At 37.1% G+C, this 19855-nt stretch overlaps 1 protein-coding gene across 2 annotated transcripts; it reads right to left on the bottom strand.

The window, feature by feature from the left end:
* Positions 1-1288: 1288 nt before the first annotated feature.
* On the bottom strand, positions 1289-13546 carry TMEM126A (transmembrane protein 126A). 2 transcript variants are annotated; one of them, XM_003832963.5, is made up of 5 exons: positions 9723-13546; positions 7475-7567; positions 3557-3750; positions 2117-2231; positions 1289-1523 (listed from the first exon to the last, which is right to left on the bottom strand). In XM_003832963.5, exons 2-5 carry the CDS (start codon positions 7558-7560, stop codon positions 1331-1333), a joined length of 588 nt encoding a protein of 195 aa, XP_003833011.1. In that variant the 5' UTR covers positions 7561-7567; positions 9723-13546; the 3' UTR covers positions 1289-1330. The 2 variants fall into 2 exon arrangements, with proteins under 2 accessions (XP_003833011.1, XP_034789370.1); XM_034933479.3 differs by lacking the exon at positions 7475-7567 and having other exon boundaries at positions 9723-9866.
* Between the last annotated feature and the right edge of the window lie 6309 nt (positions 13547-19855).

Raw genomic sequence — 19855 nt, 5'->3', positions numbered from 1 at the left:
AGTCTCTTGTGCACATAGATTCTTTTGCCTCATAACTGGGATCATTTTTTATATAAGTTTGGTAGATAATATATTTTATGTGCCTGTTGAAAGAACAAATCATCTTTGCTTTCTGAAAAATTGAGATTATATTTTATTAATTTCACATGAGTTTTTCATCTTTGGCAGCACAGCTTTATGTTTTTCTTTAAACAGAAGCTAAAGGCCAGTTTCACTCGCAAAGATGCCTTTTCTAAATTATAATTTTAAGTAGCATAAGATTACTTAACAGATATGTCACTATTTGGAAGTAATAATTAAGAGATTCATGAATAATCTTGGATGCCAGTTAAAATTTTGTTTGGTACTTTTCTGTGATGATTGGCTTGCTTCATAAGTGTTGGTTTAGATCTACGCTGACCAATACTGTAAGCATTAGTCACGTGGCTAAACATTTTAAATGGTTTAAAATTAAAAATTCAGTTACTCAATTGCACTTGCCACATTTCAGGTGCCCAGCCGCTACATAGGCTAGTGGCTAACATATTGACCGTGCAGATAGAAAATATTTCCATCATCACAGAAAGCTCTGTTTGTTGGAGAATGCTGATTTAGTTGCTGTCACAAAAGAAAATGGTTTAGAGAACTAGGATGAGAAATGTTAGGAGAACAGAAGAAAGCACATCAAAAATTTAAATGATCTTAGGAAATGAACCAACTAGGATATTTCACTGAGGGTCAGAGAGATTAGTTAATTTTGTGATTCTAAATATGCCACAATAAATGGAAGCTTGAAAGACTACCTAAACTAAAAATACAGCTTTCTAAATAAGGTGACTCGAAGTAGATAGGTCTATATCATAATAGCTGAAGCTGAGCCTGAATGACTCAAGAAGATGATTGATTTGAGGAAGGTTGTTAAATCAGTTCTAAGAATCTATGGATTAATAATCTGAATTGAGAAAGTGAATTATAAGTAACATTTGGTATAGTATATTGATACATATTTTTTCATTTTTTATTCCTGTTTGTCATTATGAAGTCTTCAGTGTAAAATACTATATAGTTACTTTTTCCTCTTGTGTTACAGACCAAACAACGCCTAAGGTAAAAGAGTAGAACAAGCAAGGTAGAATAGACAATACTGGGCAAACTAGTGAAGTTAAACTTGTTTAAGTGGGTAGCTTTTACTTAGATTCAGCCTTTTGTTGCCCTGGGTAGCCTTTTGTTGTAGGTCCCAGAATTATACCTCGTGATAAATTACAAGTCTATGTTTATGCATAACATCAGACATAACATTAGACATAAACTGTTTTTACCATTTTATTTTTGTTTACATATTTGTTTAAAATCAGTGAATTTCTTTGCCAGGTTCAGATAACTGAAGGGCCTTTATAAGTAGTTTATATTGTTCAGACCCAAGGTATGCTGAAAACATAGTCTGGAGCAAAATAGGAAATAACATCTTTCTAAAGACAGGCTTAGAAGTTCTAATCCAGTAACTTAAGATGTTCCCTTTGTGTGGTAACAGAGCTGATTGATACCTGTAAGAAAACATTGAGATAGTTCAATAGAAAAGATTGTTGTATCAAATGGCAAACCCATCTATGATACATATTAGTCCTAGAAGTCTTAAGATAAAACTGAATATTAAAGGTCTCCAGTGTCTATTAATCCTAAAAACTTTTGTTTCTTTATCCAGTTTGCTTCAAGGCTATAGCATAGATTGCTGATGCAAGAGTTCAACAGAGAATAGCCAGAATTATTTTAGAATAGAAGGCTAATATAACAGCTAGACATTTTCTGATGGAATTTTCCTTTAGTGCAAGTGTTCAAACTCATCCAAGATAATTGTTTATATGATAGAAGTTTCATGCATAATACTGTTTGCAGCTTTGTAGTTAGTTTAGTATTCAGTACACAAATTAAGGTTAATAGCCTAACTACACACCAAGTATAACTGTTTGAAATTCTTGATAAGCAGAATTTCATTATAAGAAAAAACAGGTCTTGCTAACTTCTAATCAAGAGGGTAACATTGCCTTTGGTCTAAATGCCTTAAAAACAATATATTTGCTGCTTTAAGTTGTGAGTTTTATAGGTAATCACATATTATAAAAAGTTTTTCATTTCCTACCTGGCTGCTAGGCCACCATTTACAGGTATAGCCAAGAAAACAGGGTATAGACCACCAATAACAAGACCAGTCAGTCCACTCCGTGTTATGGTACAGGTTTCACAATCCAAATCACCTAGGAAATAAATTAGTCATAGAAATGAAGGTCATGATAGTCAAGCAAACATGATTTAAAGAATGTAAGATCCTCTTTTGTGTATCACAGGTATTTTTCAGGTAATATATCAAATGTAATTCTACAAAGCCTGTTAAAAGGTATAATTACATCTATGAGTAACTTAAAATAGCTAGGAATAATTGGTAAAACTATTTTAGGAAAAAAAATTCTCTAATTTGTTCTCAACTTAGATATAATAATCTCATGGTTTGGGCTACTGCTAGCTTTCTGCCTTGTTTTTTATCAACAGACCTGGGCTAATATTTTCACTCAGTCTGTTCAATTAAATGGGCGATAGGTCTTCCTTGATCATAGAAATTGTTTCCACTGGTCATGGGAATTAAAACAAAATACTCGTCAAATTTAAACAAATTTGGAGCAGCACTTAACAAAATTTAGATGGACTGCCTTCCCTAGCACCCATGGTAATATTTTTATTTGAAATAATTAATCAAAAGTTTTTTTTATGATTAACTGTACTCAAAGTCTTCAGCACACATGGTAAATTTTCAAAAGGAAATCAAATCTCCATGTATTTGATAAATGTATATGCATTTAGTGCTTTAAGAGATTTACTGTATAAAGAGTTATTCCCATAAAAATATTTTCCCCCTTTAAGGAACTTCTCTATAAAATATAAATAAAAAATCTAAGGTAGCCAGCATATTATTTATATACATTTGTATATATATATTTCCATATATATAATTTTCATATATATGTATATATGGATTTCTAAATATTTCTTACTCTAAATGAGCACTGTGAGAAAGATATGTTAGAAAAAGGGAAGTATTGCCGGGTGCAGTGGCTCACGCCTGTAATCCCAGCACTTTGAGAAGACAAGGTGGGTGGATCACCTGAGGTCAGGAGTTTGAGACCAGCCTGGCCAACATGGTGAAACCCTGTCTCTACTAAAAATTAGCCGGGCATGGTGGTGGGCACCTGTAATCCCAGCTACTCAGGAGGCTGAGGCAGGAGAATTGCTTGAACCCAGAAGGTGGAGGTTGCAGTGAGCCAAGATCGCGCCAGGGCACTCCAACCTGGGCAACAAGAGCAAAACTCCATCTCAATTAAAGAAAAAGTATTTAGAACTGCTGTGTATGTGCATCTTGGTTGGTAGACCATACTAATATGAATTATTTGCCACATTATATAGGCTAGCAAGATTTAATCTTAACTGCATTACAGCATACAGCTACTTGATATTAATAAGTATGGACTAAAGCTGCAAATAACATATACTAAGGCAAACTCTTTGGTGATAGTGAAGTAGAATTTACCTGTATTCAAAGGAAAACTTACAAAACATCTGTAAGTTAAGTCTGTTGTAAGAAAAGGTATCCCTGCCATTGGTAAGCCAGCAGCTATACGAGCCTTTGTCACATTCAAGATGCGTCGAAAAAGACTGTTTGCTATGAGGCCACAAAGAGCAGCATTTAATCCAACATAAACTGATCCATTTTCAAGTAGATTCCTGAAAGGGTGAGAAGAAAGAACTTTTTCTTTGGCATTATTGTGTGTGTGTGCTTTCCCGATTTTGACATGTGTTATAGGACTTTGGGAATACACTAACTGGATACGACATCTATCCCTTATAGAACCAAAATCTTAAAAATTGCTTTATGTATAGGTTTTTGCCCTTCTCCCAGCAGCCAGTGGGTGCCTCTCCTGAGCTCCCATAATAATTAATACTTAACCTCTCTAGCACAACACATTACAAGACAGTACTATCTTATATAATCACCGATTTACATGTCAGGCTTCTACACTAGTCTTTAAACAACCAGAAGACAATGGATACAAAGATGTATTCAGCCTGACACACAAGATGTTCAATAATGTAGATTTAATGTGATTTCTTTCACTCTTCCCTGAAACATTAGTGTCAGGATTGGGAGTATTAACATTTAAGCAACACCCTATGCTAGGTACTTTATAACAACCCATTGATGAGAAATAAACTGATGTTTTCAGGTAGTGGTAGAACTGGATTTGAAGCCAGGTTATGTATGAACTTTTAACCTATGTCCTATGCATTCTTTAGTTTTGGGAAAAAGTAATACCTAACATGATTGCTGAATATTGAAAATACTGACTCCAAACTTTTCAGACTACGACTTAGCTTTTTTACCACTTACATTGCCATCTACAATACAGTCTTAAAATTTTCATTACTCTTAACTAGCCAAAGTAGCCACACAGTACCTCCTCTAACTTCTATGGCTTACACTCATCTTAAAATAGCTTTTCTAGGAACTCAGCTTCCTACGTTGTATAAGGTATTGCTTTTCTTATCTGACACTTTGCAATCATGATGCCTATCAGTCATTGAGAACCCCACTGTATGCAGCAGACTTAGTGCTAAAGGCACAAAAAATTACCTTTTATCTTCAAGGTTAACATAGTTAAATATTACTGGAGAAGAAAGAGATGTAAACGAGATATAACAGAAGTCTATGAAAATGGTAATGGTGGTACAAGACAGTGGCAGTTCAGGAACTTGGAGTACATAGATTATAATTAGTGATGACAGCCTGGAGAACCTACCAACCACAAAAACCATGTAAATGTGAAAAGCCTATTTTTTTTTTGTGGGGGTTGGGGGAATAAAAAACTTGAACACTTCCTCTAAAATATTTCATCATAAAAATCATGTGAAATGTATATTATCCCCATTTTAAATCCCAATGCTCAGGTAAACAATTTGCCTGTATGTATATATAATATATATAAAATACATATATACATGTTATATATAAGTCCATTTGTTTACAAGTATGTTACATATACAAATAAATAAGTAGTACAAGTGAAATCTGCATAGCAAACTTTGCTCTCTCCCAACCAGATTTTTCCCATAGCTAAAGTCAAAATGTTTGTTAATTAAAAGTTAGCACAAAATTGTTACCTAGCAGCCCCTTGCCAGTTTTCCAAAAAAGTACCTATACCAACTAAAAACTCATGACTTTTTGATAAGACATACACAAGAAATAGACATGAAATAGCCCAAATTTAACAAATGACAAACATGTACGTGAAAGTATTGCTGTAGATCAGAAAATGAAGTTTTTGATATTAAGAAAGCTCCATACACTGAAGGACATGCCAAGTAACCATTAAATACCTGATTAATAATCCAAGAAGAAATGAAGATTCAAACTTAGAAGATAAAATGGGAATGAAGAGAAAAAATAGGAACAAGGCAAAGATAACAGGACACTGTAATCTGCCTAGTTTAGATGCCAATGATTGAAACATTTATTGCCTCTAAACTAAATTTTACTTTGCAGTTCCAGGTATTCTTTCTAATTTGGTAAAGAACCCAGTGACAGACTGCTTTCTTCTCTTCAAAGCTGCCACCATCTACTCTTTTTTGAGACAGTCTTGCTCTGTCGCCCAGGCTGGAGTGCAGTGGCATGATCTCAGCTCAATGCAACATCCGCCTTCCAGGTTCAAACAATTCTCGTGCCTCAGCTTCTCCAGTGGCTAGCACTACAGGCACGCGCCCCCACATCTGGCTAATTTTTGTATTTTTAGTAGAGATAGGGTTTCGCCATGTTAGCCAGGCTAGTCTTAAACTCCTGACCTCAGGTGACCAGCCCGCCTCCGCCTCCCAAAGTGCTGGGATTACAGGTGTGAGCCACCATGCCCAGCCTACTACTCTTTTATTAGTCTTTCTCACTTTCCCTATCTTGCTGGCCTGGAAACATGGACATAGTTCCTTTTTTGCTTTAAAAGGTTTTCCGTTACCTCAGGAAAACAACTAGAAGGGAGTGGAGTTGGAGTGTGGGGCGGGGGGTGAAAGAGCTTTTAAGATCTCACCAAGTTCTTACTACTGGCCTTTTTTTCCTTCCCCTTGGAGATCCTTGTTCTGAACACTACTGGTCTTGATTTATGGGTTCTCCCTGATTAAGATGGTAAGTGGCAGCAAGATGGGGATTTGTTCAGTTTCTATTCCTGAAGATAGCAAGATTATGCTTCCAGAATGTATTTTAAATGCATCCTCTTTTCATCTCAGCTGTCACCACCCCTACCATCTCCACTCACCAGGATTACTGTGCCGTTTTTTCTACTGGTATTTGTGTTTCCTTTCTTTCCTACCTCAAATCTGCTTTCCAAAAAGCAGCTGGAATGTTCTTTAGAAATGCTAACATCATCCCCCTGCTCAAAACTATTCCTGGTCCTTATTCCCACTTCCTTAGTACTTCAGTAACAATGGTTACTCAAGTACCACAAGCCTTGGCTATCTTGTGGCTAGGCATATGCCATTCCCTCTACTTAAGACACTGTCCCTCTCTCCTTCCCAGGTGGCTGCTTTTCATCCTTTTATAGTCAGAGAGACCTTCTTGACTGTCAACAAAGTGTAAGACATTTTGTGGAAGTACACATTAGCTGCCTGGCAAAGATTAGTATGTTCCCTATATTGGTTTTTCTCTTTAATATCTTTTTTTTTTTTTTTTTTTTGAGACGGATCCTCGCTCTTGTCACCCAGGCTGGGGTGTAGTGGTGTGATCTCGGCTCACTGCAACCTCCGCCTCCCTGGTTCAAGCAATTCTCCTGCCTCAGCCTCCCAAGTAGCTGGGATTACAGGCACCTGCCACCACGCCCAGCTAATTTTTGTACTTTTGGTAGAGATGAGGTTTCACCATGTTGGCCACGCTGGTCTGAACTCCTGACCTCAGGTGATCTGCCCACCTTGGCCTCCCAAAGTGCTGGGATTACAGGCGTGAGCCACCATGCCTGGCCCTCTTTAATAATATCTTAAAGATCTTTAGCCATGATCCTATTTCTCTGACATTCTCTATCTTGCTATGTGTGTTCTATGGTACTCTTAGACTGGTAAGCATACTGACAGAATGAACTGGGAAAAAAAAAGACATTTTAAAAGTTATTTTAAAGTTTTGTTATTTAAATGGGTCTGTAAATGTTTACATTTTACTATACTCCAAGCCTAATGGAAAAACTCAAAACATTATACAATTAGATATGTCCAAAGACATGAGTTCCAGCCTCACCTTCCACAATTAGCTATGTGATGTTGAGCAAAATGGTTAAACGCTCTCATCCAGGCAAGAAAAGGGCAATTTCCTTCTCACATTCCATGTTGTTTATACTTAAACCAGATAAATTTGAGATAATGAATCAATGGTGAAAATCCACCTGATAAAAGGTATTTTTAAATTAAGAAGGGATCTTACCTTTCTGCTTCTGGAAGCTGGTTAATTTTTCTGGATATATCAACAATTGTTATGTTTTCCTTATTATTGGATTTATGATTTTCCATTTTGAGCCTTAAAAAACATGAAGATATCATTTCTCAAGAATTTATACAAAGACTTTTAAAAACCTTCTGAAGACTAAAAATAATACTGTAGAGCTAATCTGAAAAAAATCATTGCATATATATTATTAAAAAAAATCTAAGTGAAACAGAAACCAGAACATGAAAAGCAACACATAAAGCTTTTAGGAAATACAGGATATCTTCATAATCCTTGAAAGTATTTCCTAAACAATTCACAAATAGCACTAAACATAAAAGACTTATAAAACTAACAGTATTGAACTTAAGAACCTATGGTTATCAACATATACCATAAAGATAAGCTAGTGTGGGAGAAAATGCAATAGAACTGACAAAAGAGTAGTTAGTACCCAGAACATACATGGAACTACATATCAACACGAAAAAGGTAAGCAGCCCTACGGAAAAACTGACAAAATATTTGAACAGGCACTTCACAAAAAGGAAAGTTAAACGGCCAATAAACATGAAAGTATGCTCACCTTCATTATAACTGGGGGAACAACCCACAGTGAGATACCAATAGGTACCCATAGGTTAGCTAAAATCAAAATCTGACAATTCCAATTATTGGCAAGAATGCGGGGTAGCTAAAACTACATTCTGTGTACATTCTGTGGGATAGCTTTACCCAAACTGCACAGTCACTTTGGGAAAGAATTTGGTATTATTTAGCAGGTAGAAGACACACATAGCTAGCAATTTCATTTCTAGGTATACCTGAGATCAGGGCTCAGCAAACTTTAAAGGGCCAGATGTAAATATGGTAGGCTTTGCAGGTAACATACAGCCTTTGTTGAATATTTGTTTAAAAAAAAACTATAAAAACATAAAAATCATTCTTAGCTGGGTGGCTGTACCAAGACAAGCTATAGGCTGCATATGGCCTACATGCCAGCAGTTTGTTGATGTCTGCACTAGTTAGGGTGAAAATGTGAAGGGAATGGTGAATGATGAAGATTTGGCTCAGGTTTCAGGGTAACAGTTAAGAAAAACAAAGGCTGGATGCAGTGGCTCACGCTTGTAATCCCAGCACCTTGGGAGGCCAAGGCAGACGGATCACCTGAGGTCAGGAGTTCGAGACCAGCCTGGCCAACATGGTGAAACTCCCTGTCTTTTAAAAATACAAAAATTAGCCAGGCACGGCGGCAGCTGCCTGTAATCCCAGCTACTCGGGAGGCTGAGGCAGGAGAATCGCTTGAACCTGGGAGGTGGAAGTTGCAGTGTGCCGAGATCTCGCCACTGCACTCCAGCCTGGGTGGGAGCGAGACTCGGTCTTAAAAAAAAAAACAAACAGTTCAGGGATAACAACAAAGGAAAACATGCTTTTATGAAACCAGATTTTCTCATTTCCTACAACATTACAGGCACTCGTTTAAATATTTATTGCTACCTGTTTTATATCGATAAGAGGTCATTTGGAAATGTTGAGTACCTTGACATTCCATATCTCTAGACTTAAAGCTAACCTAATAAGTACAATGCAGCCTTAGAAATTTATGTCTAGGTTTCTGGTAGTCAAATTTTTGAGGGCCTTGGCTACGATAAGATGATAAGACACAATCTCTTCTGTACAGGAGCTCTGAATGATTTTGTGTATGGGGTGGTGAAATATATAATCAAATTTAGTATGTATATATTGTACTGAGAGCAATTAAGTCACTCAATTCAGTATAAGTGCTGACTGGGCAGCCCCTGTGGGCATTTTGTCTCCGATATTAATAACAAATATCTATCAAAGACAACGCCGCCTGTAAAAACTACAAATATTTCGAAAGATTTTTGTGTTACCTATCTCATGTCATTCTTGGAAGAGCTCTGAGAGATAGGCAGTGTGGGGCCTATCTGAAAGAGAAGTAAAGTGGGACCTCTGAAAATCAAATTTGGCCGTGGTCACCTTGTAAATTGACAGTAAACCTGGGATTAAATTCAATCTCAGGCATTTTTCCTTTCTACTGGGTTAATTTAAATATAAGGTCTTTCCTTCTAGAGTGCAAAGTGAAAAGACAGCACGAAGAGCCAACTACACTTCTACTTGCTCTCATTTACGCGCAGCGCTGCTGGTAGCTAGCGTGTCACCGCGTCGTGCTTCTCCTGACACCGGGACATTTACTTCACCCCCTCCCCCGGAATACCAGTACCTTATGCTCTCCTCCCAGCAGCCTGTGGGTGCCTCCTCAGGTCTTCCTCAGCCACGCCGGGGGTCACTGTGGCCTTTGCTCAAATTACCTGGCCGCAGCCATCTTTGGCTGACTCGTGACGCGGCGTGGGCGGGCGCCGGGTCGCGGCTGCTAATTGGACTGCGGGACGGAGGTTGCAGCCAGCAGCGGCTTCGGGCTGAGAGGCTTCCGGCCCTAGGAGGTGCCGGGCGGCTAAGCGTTGAGGTTTGTTTCCCTGGCGTAGAGTGTGCTCGTTTCACCTACTCTTGCCTCCCAGGACAGAACTTGTAGAAATTGTGAAATTTCGAGATATAAGTTGGATGACCCTCAGTCAGCCTCTTCCATTGAAAACGTACCTCGGGCATATTACTTAACTTCCTGGTCAGTAGAGCCTACTTACGTTCTTGGCATGGGGTAAATGAAAACTGCACAGCTCTTGGCATATGATAGCTACTCAGGTTAAAAATAAGTCAAAGGTGAGCTATTTCTTGGCTCTATCGATTTTCTACTCTCCCTAGGAACTTAAGCTCCCTGTGCCATGTTTTGATCTGTATTGATTGCCCTACCATAATCAGCACCTCAGAGCTGGAGCTTATTTTTCCGAGGATTTCTCGTGTTCTCCAGAGTACTGCTTATTTGGAAGCAGTGTTGGGTGAAAGTCATCTTATTTCTTCCTGCTTTTTAAGTATAAATACTAGAAAATTTAAAATTATATATGTGGCTTGCATTATATTTCTGTTGGACAGTGCTGTTCAGAAGATACCTCTAATGCTCTCCTCCCAGCAGCCAGTGGATGCCTCACCAGCTCTTCCTCAGCCATGCTGGGGCTCCCTGCAACCTTTGCTCAGTTCGCTTGGACTGATTAACCCAATAGAAGGGAAAAATGCCTACAATGGAATTTTATCTTAACTCCATTAAGATTAGCAGGTAAACATTGTGCCAAAAAATATATAACTAACTGTAGCAATAAATACATGATCATAACACATTATCAGAAATCTTAATTATTCTCATCCTCTCAAATTTCTGAGCAAGTGATAAAGTGTTGCATTGTCCAGATAATTTTTATACTGTCTCTCCATTGCAGGGTTGCTTGACCATTAGGCTCCATAGTGCCAAGAAGTCTGTAATTGCAGTTTCTGAACTTGCACAAATAAAAAGACTTATTTTCACGAAGGTGTACAAGAAGGAAAATTCCTAGTCTTTTTTTTATTTTTATTTTTTATTTTTTAGACAGAGTTTTGCTCTCGTCGGCCAGGCTGGAGTGCAATGGCCTGATCTCAGCTCATTGCAACTTCTGCCTTCCAGGTTCAAGCGATTCTCCTGCTTCAGCCTCCAGAGTAGCTGGGGTTACAGGCGTGTGCCACCACGCCCAGCTGATCAGCTGATTTTTTTGTTTGTTTGTTTTTGAGACTGAGTCTCGTTCTGTCACCCAGGCTGGAGTGCAGTGGTGCGATTTCGGCTCACTGCAAGCTCCGCCTCCTGGGTTCACAGCATTCTCCTGCCTCAGCCTCCCAAGTAGCTGGGACTCCAGGCTCCTGCCACCACGCCTGGCTAATTTTTTTGTATTTCTAGTAGAGACAGGGTTTCACTGTGTTAGCCGGGATGGTCTCTATCTCCTGACCTCGTGATCCACCCGCCTCGGCCTCCCAAAGTGCTGGGATAACAGGCGTGAGCCACCGTGCCCAGCCTCGGCTTATTTTTTAGTAAAGACAGGATTTCACTACGTTAGCCAGGCTGGTCTCGAACTCCTGACCTCAGGTGATCCACCCGCCTCGGTCTCCCAAAGTGCAGGGATTACAGGCGTGAACCAGCGTGCCTGGCCATCTAGTCTTTTACTCACTTTGCTTTTCATCTCAAGGTTTTAAGCAAACAAATCACAATATTCTGCTTACTACCTTTGCCTTAATGGAATTTCACTAGGCCTTCTCTGTAACTGTCTGTGTTTCCTAATTATGTAGAAACTATAAACCACCATCTTGTAGAGAATAATGGCCAATAAGGTTGAAAAGTTAAAAAAAAAAAAAAAAAAGCCAGAGTGTGGAATACTTCAAATGCCAGACTAAGAATTTGCTCCCTTTTGTTTGCTTTATTTTCTGGGAAACGTTAGTTATTAAAAATGGGAGTTAAAAAATTCATAGTTACACTATGATAAGATGCATATGATGTAGAAAAAAATGGAGGCAATACTGCAGATGGAGATTAGATAGGTGCCTCTAAATAAAAATCTCAAGGACATCTCATACTCCAAAGCTGAAAATCGTATATGTTTTCCTCTCTTATATCTACTGTTTCCTGTCTCAGGGCTTGACAACACCATCCATTTCATTGCACAAGCCAGAAACTTAAGTTCATCCACATTACTCCCTGCAGACTAATCAATCGTGAACAATTTATTGATTTTCTTCCTAGATATTCTTTACAGAAATCATTTCTTATTTAGGCACTGGAGGTGACTCTATTCTCACAGATTCCACTCATCTTCCTTTCAGCAATTCTCTACATAGCATCTATGAAAATTTTTGTCAGACAATTTAGCTGAACTTGGGCTGTGCATGGAAGAGAGGGGATAGAAATGTAGCCAGAAATCTGCAATGTCTATGATGCTTGCACCAGACAACCGTAAGCTCTTTTTGGAAACAGGAAATAAAGAACAATTTGTCAAAGCATATTTTTCTGTTACTAAAAATACATGCCATTCTTTTGATTTTAAAAGTTTTGAGAAATGCCGAAAGAGAAAAGATAATTTAGTTTCTTATAGCTTGTCTGAACTCCCTAACAACAGAATATTGGCACATAAAATAGTTAATAAAAGAAAATGGAATTTGACCACTTGTCACTACCTTTATTGCTACTACTTATTATCTCTTACCTAGACTGTCTATAAAATCCTGTGTCACACAGAAAAATTGCTGGGATATGGCTTTGACTTAAATGCTGCATGAATCTGCTGAAAATAGTTGATCCAGGAAGATTCCATACTTTTCAAAGATAATAATCAAAAAATAAAAGAGGGACTTCTAGCTTCTGGAAGTGACACAGTAGCTTATGTTGGACAGACCCTGTTGCAAATAACAACTATAAACTCTGGACAAGGAAGAGATTCTTTTCAAAGACCCTGGAAAGCAACCAAAATAGCATGAAAACACAGGAAGGTATACAATTCTTGAAAGATGGGAAAAATACTGGGTAAGATCCACATTTATCCAGCTTTTTTTCATGAGGGCATTAGTCTGTGCAGTACATGGGGAATAGAGTCATTATAAAGCAGCATTCTTCCCGTTCTAAAACACTCAGAAGTTGAAATTTGGAAATGCCAGATCAACTGAAAATTGGGGCAGGAACCTTGAAAAGGGAACCCCAAAATCTGTCTAAAAAATCCCCTCAAATTTTTGGCTGACATTATAACAGTACATGCATGTGGTAAGACCCAAAGAACCCAATGGACAGCAACAGTTGGAAGACTGGAAGAGATGAAGTGAAATTTCAGCAGTCATCTGATGCTGGGAAGACAGTGTATTTTTGAATATTTAAATTCAAATATCGGAAATTTAAATATTTCCAAGTTATACAGACTGGGTGAAAACTTTGGACATTCCACTGAGCAACATCTTAGAATTAATGACTACATCCAATGACTAAGGGTTATGCCCTAGAATCAAGGGCAAAATCAACCAAATCAATATTTTTTTAAAAAAATCAAATTAAGCAAAAAGGAAATCAAAGAGGAAGGAATAATAAAGGTAAGAGTGGAAATAAATGAAAGGGAAAAGACAAAAACAATAGAGAAAAAACCAACTGTGATTCTTTGAAAATATTAATAAAATCAATAAGCCCTAATAAGACTAATCAAAAGAAAAAGAGACCAAACAACTAAATCTTTTTGGACTGAAAGAAGGGACATTAATACAGATTCTACACACATTAACAGGATAAGGAGAGGATATTATGAACAACTTTAACCCACTGTGTTCGACAATTTAAACAAAATGGACAAATTGCTTGGTCTTATTGTTAATTGCTTATCTGGAGAGTTACAATTTATTTTTTCTTTTACATTTTATAACCTACAACCTTGCTAAATCAAATAGGATTTTAAAAATTACATAGATAATTTTATTTCTTCTTTTCCAATCTGGCTAGACTCTCCCATACAATGTTGGCTAGAAGCAATAAAGCAGACATTCTTGCATTTTCCCTGATCTTAGGGGGAAGTCATTCAGTTTCCCACCATCATCATGTTAATTATAGGTTTTTTGGTAAATGCTCTTCAAAATCTTAAGGAAGTTCCCTTCTTTTCCTCATGCTGGGAGTTTTTATCAGGAACAGATGTTGGATTTTGTCAAATGCTTTTTCTGTATCTATTCAGATGATTGTTTTTTTTCCTTGTTTAGTCTGTTGATACAGTGAATTATATTGTGTAGGGGCTCCACGTTCCCCAGCCATCTTTCCGTGTCCTGACCAAAAATCACAGAGCGCCTTGACTGCTTTGTGACCTGGCCAGCTGCAGATTTTTCTTAGCAGGCTTGAATCCAAACCGAGACCTTAAACATTTCCAGGCACTGATAAAGGTATCTAGGTTGTTGCCCAAAACACTAAAATAAACTGGCCCTGGCCCTGAGCCAAATTCCTAAGCCCTCATATAAACTCCATATCCTAATCCCCTTGTTGTGAACTGCTAGCCTTTTCTCTTGCTGTTTGTGGTGAGGATTGCTGCAGTTCAGTCATATAAAATTTCCCCTAATAAATGCTTTGGACTGATCACCCTGGTGTTTAGTGCTTCTTTCTTTGAATCCCAACCAGCCCAGTCTCAGGATAACTCAGGACACTCCCTTGTGGAAACTCCCCTGCTGTCACTTTTGGGGTGACTCCTGCTGTGGGTTTGGTGGAACAAAACATTGAGTGATTTTTTTAAATGTTAAGTCAATTTTGCAATCCTGGAATAAGCCCCGCTTGGCCATGAGGTACTATTCTTTATATATATTTTTGTATTTGGTTTGCTAAAAGTTTGTCAAAAGTTTTTATATCAATGTTCATGAGGAGTATTAGGCTGTAGTTTCTTTCCTCAAAATGTTTTTATCTGGCTTTGATATCAGGATATTGCTGGACTTATTGAATGAGTTGGCAAGTGTTCCCATCTCTTCAATTTTTTTGGAGAGTTTGCATCATATTATTATTTCTTCCTTACATGTTTGGTAGACTTTACCAGTGAAGATTTCTGGATCTGAGTTTTCCTTGTAGGGAGGATTTAACTATAAATTCAATACTCATGGTAGATATATGGCTACCCTGATTATCTATTTCTTTTTGAGTGAACTTCACAAATCTTCACAAAACAAGATCAAATATTCATTTATTCATTTCACCTAAGTTCTCAAGTTTATTGGCTGAAATTGTTCAAAAATATTTTCTTGTTATATTTTAACATCTGTAGAATCTGTGGTGAAACATCTCTTTTGATATTGGTCACTTATGTCTTCCCTTCTTTATGCTAATTGTTTATTATTTTTGAAAATCTCAAATAACCACCTTTTGGTTTTATTGGTTCTTTTCTATTGGTTTCTGTTTTCTGTTTCTTCCACCCTCTGTTCTATATTATTTCTTTCTTATTCTTATCTAGGATTTAAGTTGCTCCTCTTTTTCTCATTTCTTAAAAACATACCTGAGGTAATTGATTTGAGATCTTTTTCCCCTCTAACATATGTGCTTATCATTACAAATTTCCAAGCGCTGCTTTAACTGTATCCATAGATTTTTAAATGTTCTGTATTATTTTAATTCAGTTCAAAAGAATTTCTAATTTCACTTTGCTTTCCTCTTTGGCCTGTGGATTATTTAGAAGTGTGTTAGTTTAGTAATAGTTCCAATTTTCTAGATACCATTTTGCTATTGATTTCCAATTCAGTTCCATTCTGGTCAGAAAATATACTTTGTATGATTTGAATCCTTTTAAGTTTATTGAGATTTATAAAGTAGATACTGGTCCATCTTGGTAAGTGGTCCATGTGTGCTTGTAAAGAACGTATACTCTGCTGTTGTGCCAAGAATTGTAAAAACATCAATTAGCACAAGTTGGCTAATGGTCATTATCCTTTCTGAATTTCTACCAACTTGTTTTATTAATACTGAGAGAAGGTTATTGAAATCTCCAACTATTATGAGGATTTTCTGTTTCTCCTTTCAGTTCTGTCAACTCTTGCTTCACGTTATTTTCAAGCTCCCATTATTGTATGAAGAAACACTTAGGATGAATTGATCCCTGTATAATTGTGAAATAACCTCCTTATTCCTTGGTAATATTCTTTGCTTTGAAATCCACCCCCTCCCTCACTCCCTCCCTTCCCTCCTTCCTTCCTTTGAATCAGGGTCTCACTCTGTCACCCAGGTTGGTGTGCAATGGCACAATCATGGCTCACTGTAGCCTCAACCATCTGGCAAGTGATCCTCCTGCCTTAGACACCTGAGTAGCTGGGACTACAGCCACTATGCCCAGCTAACTTTTTATTTTTTGTAGAGACGGGATATCACTATGTTGCCTAGGTTAGTTTTGAACTCCTGGGATCAAGCAATCCTCCTACCTTGGCCTCCTAAAGTGCTGGGATTACAGGCATGAGCCACTGTGCCTGGCCTATTTGATATCACTATAGCCACTCCAATAACTTTTTAGATTAGTGTTAACACAACACAGCTTTTCCTATCCTTTTAACCTATTTGAGTCTTTAGATTTAATACAGGTTTTCTTTTAGGCTATATAGCTGGATTTTGCTTTTTATCTAAATTAGGCAATTGCTGACTTTTCATGGGGTGAGTGTTTAGAACATTTATGTTTAGTATGATTTTTATATTTTAGAGTTTAAATCTATCAGCTTTCTATTTGTTTTCTATTTGTCCTATCTGTTCTACATTTCCTTCTGCCTTTTTTTTGACTAATTGAATTTTTTTCCATTTCATGTCCTTTCGTATCCTACTAGTGATAATTCTTTTAAAAAATTGTAATGATTGCTTTAGCATATATAGTACACATGTAGTTTCCTAAGGCTATCTTTAGAAAGTACCACAAACTGGGTGGCTTAAAACAACAAATTTATTCTCTCACTGTTCTGGAGGCTGTCAGTCTGTAATTAATGTATTGGCAAGGTTGGTTTCTATTGGAGGCCCCGAAGGAGAATCTGTTCGATCCTTCTCTTTTAGCATCTGATAGTTGCCTGCAATCCCTGGTGTCCATTGGTTTATAGATGTGTCATTCCAATCTTTGCTTCTGTATTCACATGGTGTTCCCCCTTATGTCTTTGTGGCTTTATGTGGCCGTTTTCCCTCTCTGTTGTGTTTGTGTGCTCAAATTTACCTGGTATTATAAAGACATCAGTCATTGGATAAAGTTCATCCTAATACAACTTGATTACATTTGCAAACACCCTATTTCCAAATAAGGACATATTCACAGGTACTGAGCTTAGGATTTGAACATATGTTTTGAGAGGGCCAATTCAACCCACAAGAGTATCTTTATCATGATCTACTTTCCAGTAGTATTATGTCACTTTATGTATAGTATTAGAATTTTATACCTTCATGTCTTCCCTCCTAGTCTTTGAGTTATTGTCATACATTTACTTCTACTTGTTATAAACCACATAATAGTCATTTGTCTTCGAAAGAATTTTTAAAAATAAGGACATTTATATTTACCCACAGATTTGCCATTTCTAGTGTTCCTCATTTTTCTAGATTTCCATCTGATATCATTTTCCTTCTATCTGAAGTACTTCTTCCTTTAAGATTTCTTAGAATGCAAGCCTTCTGGTGATTAATTATTTCACATTGTATAAATCTAAAACAGTATTTGGTTGCAGGATTTTGTTGTTGTTGTTGTAGTAAAAGCACATAACATTACATTTACCATCTTAACCATTTTTAACTGTGTAGTTCAGTAGTGTTAAGTGTATTCACATTGTTATGCAACAGATCTCTAGAACTTGCAACACTGAAACTCTATACAATACTAATTCCTCCTCCCCATTTCCCCCAGCCTTTGGTAACCATCTTTCTACTTTATTTCTCTAACTTTGACTACTTTAGATACCTCGTATGAGTGGCATTACACAGTATTTGTCCTTTTGTGACTGCTTATTTTGCTTATTTCATTTTGTGTAATGTCCTCAAGTTTCACTTATGTTGTAGCATGTGGAAAGATTTCCTTAATGCTGCATAGTATTTCGTTGTGGGTATTATACCGCATTTTCTTTATTAATCTGTTGAAGGACATTTGAGTTGCTTCCATCTGTTGGCTATTGTGAATAACGTGCAAAGGTCTCTTCAAGATCTTGTTCTGTTTTGGATATATATCCAGAAGTGAGAATGCTGTATCACATGGTATTTTAATTTTTTGAGGAACCACCATACTGTTTTCCATAATGGCAACATTCACAACACAGTGCACAAGGATTCTAACTTGTTATTTTCTGTTTTTTGGATAGTGGCCATTCTGTTTTTTGGATAGTGGATATCTCTTTTTTGAGAAATGTTTATTCAAGTCCTTTGCTCATTTTTGAAGTTATTTGGTTTTTGTTGTTGAGTTGTAGAAGTTCCTTATATATTCTGAATACTAACCACTTATCAGATGTATGATTTGCAATTATTTTCTTCCATTTTTTAGGTTTCCTTTTCATGCTGTTTTTTATTTTGAGACACAAGTTTTTCAGTGTGATGTTGTCCCAATTTGCTTGTTTTTGATTTTGCTACTTGTGCTTTTGATGTTGTATCCAAGAAATAGTTGCCAAATTCAATGTCCTGAAGAATTTCCCCCAAGCTTTCTTGTGGTAGTTTTGTAGTTTGCTTCATCTTTGGGTTCACTAATCTTTTCTTCTGCAATGTCTAATCTTGGGGAGACTTTGGGGTGGATTTCTTTGTTCCTGTAGTGAAGCTGGTGGGGTTTACGGCTACCAAGATTCAATTATTCATGTTTATTAATGTTAGTTTGCCTGTTTTTTAGAATGATGAAGCTAGGGAAGTATGGGTTATGCATCTTTGGAAGACTCTTTTTTTGTTTTTTAATGAAGCTGAGGAAGGTGGTTGAACAAATTCTATGAAATTCAACCTCATGTGTAAAACACTATTTCTTCATTATTAGATTACTGTTTAAACTTGAAAATTCAAAAAGTGAATAGTTAATGCAAGATAAAACAATTGTACAAAAGCAGAGAGAAAATCAGTACACAATACAACCGAAGCAATGCAGTGCAATGCAATAACAACACAAAAGCGGGGGAAAATCACATGGTGAAGGGAGTCAGGGGAAATGAAGAGGTAAGAGTGAAGGTAAGTTCTTATAAGAGGGACCATATCTTAGTTATTATTATACACCTATCAGGAAAAACAGACAATGTAAACACATTTACTGAGCAACTTCTACATGCCAGGTGTGGTATGGTATGGTTCTATGTACTTCACTCTTTATAACCACACTATAAAGTAGTTATTAATATGTTTTAAGAGAAAACACAGAAAGTTTACGTAACTTGCTCAACCTGTAGTATTGAGTGTTGAATCAACATTGGCTGAATACATATTTATTCAAATGAAAGATGTCTTGTGGATGCTCTTTGGTGGACTTTTCTAATCTTCTCTACAGAAGTGCTAGACTGATAACTACAGACTAGGAAAAGGACCATAATACTTGATATGCAGCAATAGCAACAATAATTGCCACGGCTGTGGTCTAAATGTTTGTGCCCCCTGAATTCGTATTTTGAAGTACTAACCCCAAGGTGATGGTATTAGGTGGTGAGGCCTTTGGGAAGTGATTAGGTCATGAAGGCAGAGGCCCCGTGAATGAGGTTATTAACCTTATAAAAGAGGCTCCAGAGAGCTCTTTTGCCCCTTCCATCCTGTGAGGACACAAGAAGGCATTACCTATGAATCAGAAAGCAGGCCCTCATCGGACACCAAATCCTAGCTTCCAGAACTATAAGAAATAAATTTCTCTTGTTTATAAGTCACCCAGTCTATGCTATTTTGTTACAGTAGCCCAAGTGGACTAAGATAGCAGCTAATACATATAGACTTCCTATGAGTTGGGTACTGTTTTGATTTACATATATTAACTCATTTAATAT

The sequence above is a fragment of the Pan paniscus genome, chromosome 9 (assembly GCF_029289425.2).
Source record: "Pan paniscus chromosome 9, NHGRI_mPanPan1-v2.0_pri, whole genome shotgun sequence".
NCBI classification, from domain to species: Eukaryota; Metazoa; Chordata; class Mammalia; order Primates; family Hominidae; genus Pan; species Pan paniscus.
This window is presented reverse-complemented; position numbering and strand designations above follow the sequence as displayed.